This window comes from Fusarium oxysporum, chromosome 3 (genome assembly GCF_000149955.1).
Source record: "Fusarium oxysporum f. sp. lycopersici 4287 chromosome 3, whole genome shotgun sequence".
Classification (NCBI taxonomy): Eukaryota; Fungi; Ascomycota; class Sordariomycetes; order Hypocreales; family Nectriaceae; genus Fusarium; species Fusarium oxysporum.
Genome location: NC_030988.1, coordinates 4,401,164 through 4,406,100, shown reverse-complemented (window position 1 = coordinate 4,406,100; position 4,937 = coordinate 4,401,164). Strand labels below are relative to the sequence as shown.

Genomic DNA, 4,937 nt, shown 5'->3' with positions numbered 1-4,937 from the left:
CGATAACGTGCAGACTATTCGGCTGATCAACGCCGACGTGGCTCTCCTGCAGACTAAACTTCGACACGTCGATATCCATAACCACTGGCTGCGCCAGGAGGCACTCGCTAACCGGATTTCGGTCCGGCATACTCCCACTACTGAGATGATTGCAGATGGCCTTACGAAGGCACTGCCCGTTCAGCAGTTCCAGAAGTTCGTCACACAGGTTGGCCTAGTGGATATCAACGACAGGATCCAGGAGAGAAGGTTCAAGGAGCTTACTGCGGAGGACATCATCAGAGCAGAGGAACAGTTATACGAAGGATGAGCCTATGAAGGGAATGGACGGATGGCCAACCTGACGATAGCAAACGGACTATACAGACTGAGCCCCAAGGTTCAATCTGGGGGGGTGTGTTAAACAAGTGCTGGAGTATCACGTGCAAGCAGGGATGCTTAAGATTACGCGCCAAAATGGCGAACCCTTCAAGGGGCAGATTTCAACAGAACACAAGATGAATACACCAATTCACATCAATGAACCGAATACACGTAATGTTTGACAGTAACACTCGCTTGTTTGTAACACTCGCTTATCACGTACGTTACTTAAAACACTGTGAATAGGAAACGTCATCACCACCAGTCTCGTTGGATCGACTCAACACTTTCTTTCACTAGTTTTCCCAACGCCTTTACCGCAACCTCTTCCCCAGCATCCAAAGATAACGGAACTGAACTCAGAATTCCCTTTCTTCCAATAACAGCAGGCATGATGAGACAACATTCATACTGCTCTTGAAAGTGACTAACGGGGTATACCTCATGCTTGTCTAAGATAACAGAACAGCACAAATTAGCAGCGACTGAAGCAATCTCAAACGGCGCAGAGCCTTTACCCCGTATGATACTTTGCAATCGATGCTTGCAGATTAGTTCAATTCTATTGCGATCAAGAGCATTGAACATTTGTACGTCAGCAATAGGGACCGCGCCAATGCTTGCTGAAGACCAGGTGACTACTTGGTCGTCCCCGTGACGACCCACGACGAATGCATCTACAGCAGACGGTGATACCTATAATGGTGCTGTATTAGAGAGATTGAGATGTCTGATAGAGTCGCGGGTACTCACCAAGGTACGAGATGCAATCATCCCACGAAGTCTGTAAGTGCCGAGAGTAGTACCGGTGCCGATGACCTGAGACGGAGGAAGTCCCGACATGTCTTTGGCGATGGATGATAGCAAGTCAGCAGGATTTACCACAACCAGCAAAACCGTGTCAGGTCGGAAAGGTTTCATCGCCTCCATCACCTCACGTATCATCGAAGTGTTCCGAGACATATAGTCAACCGTTGCCTTACCTTGAAAGAACCATAAGCCTGTAGCAAAAGCAAGTACTTGGACGCTTACCTAACGTGTGTTTAGATGCAGCGGTTATGACCACGAGGTCGCTCTGAGCGGCCTCACGATACGTGGCTGGGCGTACACGTGTACTGTTGTTAGTACTGTAGATGACATCGGAGAGGTCTTCGATCTGAGCATTTCTCAGATTGAGATCGAGATCAACGAGAAGCGACTCGCTGGCGATAGAATTCAGTGCAAGGTTATAAGCGACGGCACTGCCGACTTCTCCGACACCTACAATCGCTACTTGAGATGCTGAGCCCTTTGTGTGCGGTTAAATAACTCGAGGGATTGATCTCCCATCGTGCATAAAATGTGCCGTGTCTTATAAAGTTCAAGAGATGAGTTTATGACTTGCGGCGTGATTAGAGTTTGCGGTGTTCTGATTGTGTTCTGGCGTCTGATATTGGTGGCTGTCAGAGTAGCAAGGGAGGGTTACACGATAAGCGAGGTGTTATGACAGTTGTAATACGATTATCTGCACGAAGCCACGATAAAATCAGATCATAGTTCGTTCCGTGCTTGTTAATGGGGTTAGAAAGGTATTTTAAGAATGCCTTCACTGGCGGTTATATGCGGTTGTAGTACTAACCGAGGTCCCTGATCTGACTGATGCACCATTGCACGGTCACCTTGAGCTTCTCGTATCGGAACATTATATTCCGGTCTTCCAATAGTCAAATGGCCCAATCAATCTAACGACGCCGGTGTAAGCTTATCTTTGGCGCATAAGTGGATCACTTCACATGCGACGAGTTAGTTCGTAATGGCCTGCACAATGCCCCAAACTGACCTCTATTCTAAATATAAGTTAGAGGAGGCAATGCAGTTGTAGTACGAGATCTGGAGATTGGAAGCACTCCAGTCAAGTATAAAATGCCATCTCAAGCAGCCATGCGCTGACTTGATCATTATCAATAGCATCCGCTCGCTATCATAAGATTCAATCAATCATCACACATCAACACCATTGTCATCATGAAGGTTATCCCTCTTCTCACCACTATGGCTGCCATCACAGCTGCTACCCCAGCTCCTAAAGGCTGTACGCCTGGAACCTACTCGTGCACGCCAGACCTCAAGGGCTGGCAGGTCTGCAATGTCGACCGCACCTGGGTAGTAAGTATCTCCGTTCCATGGCGGCGGATGACAGGAAAAGCTTATCCGGTCTCTAGTTCGCCGGTGTCTGTCCCCCGAAGACGGGTTGCCTGTTTAACAAGCAGAACGGCTCGCCGTATTGTGTGCCCCCTGGCTTCCATTTTTGATTGGGCTGCATTGCCGCGTCGTTGGGAAACGTCGTTTTCTACTTCTTTTGTTGATTCTGTTCTTTACCCAACTCTTAGTGCTTACTCATTGCGGTATACGAGGGCGCTGATTAGTGCATCTTGATATCACTCCTTTGCTGGCGACAATGTGGACATAGTGCCAGCTCTTTGTACATAGGCTCGTTCTTTAATGTATCTTTACTTTTGCTTTATCACATAACAATGCCCTGGATTGTAATGTCTAGTATATGCAGTGAAAGATATACCCATTAATAGCCTAGTATCTGAGTAAAAGAAAAGATGCTAATAAGTTGAATCCCCAAGTTGCCAGCCTCAACAACTAATGATACAATTCCTCAACCAAAATTTGCAAGCCTCCAGGAAAGAAGATGTACATTCCCCATCGGTTAAAACCAACTCCATATCACCAAAAGAGTCCGTTTAGACAACCTTCTCGTATTTGTAATGTGTATCAACAACAGTCTTTACTTCAACAGTCGTGTTCTCGCCAGTCTCTGCGACTGCATGGGCAACCACGTCATCCCCATATGGCCATTCCCCTTTCATCTTGTCCGCCGTGTCGTACTCTGCATAATCAAGAGGATCAAGCAGCTTACGCGCTGCATTGTTTGCATCAGCCCGGTGAACAAAAGTCCCCTCTATTTGCATCTCCTGCACGCAGCCAGTTCGATCTTTATTGTAGTCGATGACGGTCTGCGTCACGTAGTAAAGCGAAGGTATTCCTTGGGGTAACATGATAGATCCATCGCTGTCTCCCAGAAGCTGTTCAGTGTTGGGTGTAGCCTGGATAGAGATCTGGAATACCTGACCTGCAGGGGCCTTAGCGTAGACCAGAACTCCATTGCCATAAGCCCAGTCTTTAGTGTGACTTGAATGTACGGCGTACTCGATGAAGTCCTCCGGTTCGTATCTCAGCGTATGGAGGACCCTGAAAGCCGAGTCTTTGGCGGAGTCGAGTGTCGTACGTGTGCCGAGAATGTAGATGGATCGTTTGGCCCCCGAAGAGTCTAGATGGAAGTCGATGACTGTTAGGATGACATGGTAGAGGAGTTCGGAACTGTTCGACATGATGAAGAACTTTCAAGTAGATATCAGGTATTTAAGCAGAGAAGATGGTTGTTTAATGAATAAGTCAGGTTTAATGACCCAAGAGCGCTCGAAGCGACTGAAGGGACGACGTGAAAATATATCCATATTGTCTGATGTGCATTTTGAAATCAGAGAACGCGTATCGTCATAGTAGCCAAATGAACGACGCTGCGGGGCTGTCTCGACATGTCTTCATTGGTCATGCGATAAAGGTGGCGCCCTCAAACTCAATTGAATCTGCCCGAAGTTTGTTAATCCCCGCCAGAAGATACGCACCTGATCCTTGTCGTGTAGATGCTGCCTTTTTCATCGCATTCAGAGCTGTCATATGTCAGTCATAAGAGCAAATCGTGTTAAATTGTTCAACCCGGGTATTCAGCGAATTGGATCAATAGGATTTACTCACATAAACATCTGTGGCGTCTAAAATGGCTGAATGGGAGTGACTCGTCACATCATGTTGCGTCCCGTTGTGGCGTGATGCTAACGCTACGAATGGTAAGTAATGGTGGTGTCCATCATATCATAACCTAGAGCCTCGGAAACCCGTTCGAATGCTAACCTTCGATCAATTTCAGATGAGAGTTCATAAGGTATAATTCATATCAAGCGCAACATCCCAGTCACTTGCCTCTGTGAGGAATCTCGGTGGGGGACCATCCTTCGCAAGTAGCTACGAGACTAATTGTCGCACTGGATGTGCTTAAAATGGATTGAAGGTCGGGTCATTCAGAATGAGCAGCAGTAGTGAGTTGATTGGTTCTATCTTCTGTGTGGGGTAACGTACATGATGAGCGAGTGTCTCAGACAAGCGAGTGTCTCACCTCACTTTACACCTAAAAAGCTGGCTTTTAAAAGCTTATATAGAATTCAGGCTACGCCCAAAAAAGCTAAAAGCTTTGTAACTTATTTTTAACTGTATAAGAAAGCTATATAACGTGTTTGATAAGTGAGTGGGTCATCCAAGTGAGTGAGTCAATCTTATTTCCACCTTAAATCCGGGGTTTAAAAAATTCTTTAAAAATTCAAACTAAGCCTAAATTGGCTGTAATTTTAGTAGCCTATATATAAGTCTTAAAATATATTATATAAATTTTTTAAGACTTTTAGAAAAATTCTATATAGCTATAAACCTTAAAACCTATTTATACTGTATTTTATACTGTATAATTA

General features: G+C 45.8%; 1 protein-coding gene across 1 annotated transcript; it reads right to left on the bottom strand.

Annotated features, from left to right (window-relative positions):
• Positions 1 to 618: 618 nt before the first annotated feature.
• FOXG_19436 (L-lactate dehydrogenase) lies at positions 619 to 1,692 on the bottom strand (the record flags this gene model as incomplete). The annotated part of the gene is made up of 4 exons (XM_018399650.1): positions 619 to 1,059; positions 1,117 to 1,364; positions 1,396 to 1,565; positions 1,637 to 1,692. 4 exons carry the CDS (start codon positions 1,690 to 1,692, stop codon positions 619 to 621), a joined length of 915 nt encoding a protein of 304 aa, XP_018242913.1.
• Positions 1,693 to 4,937: the final 3,245 nt, after the last annotated feature.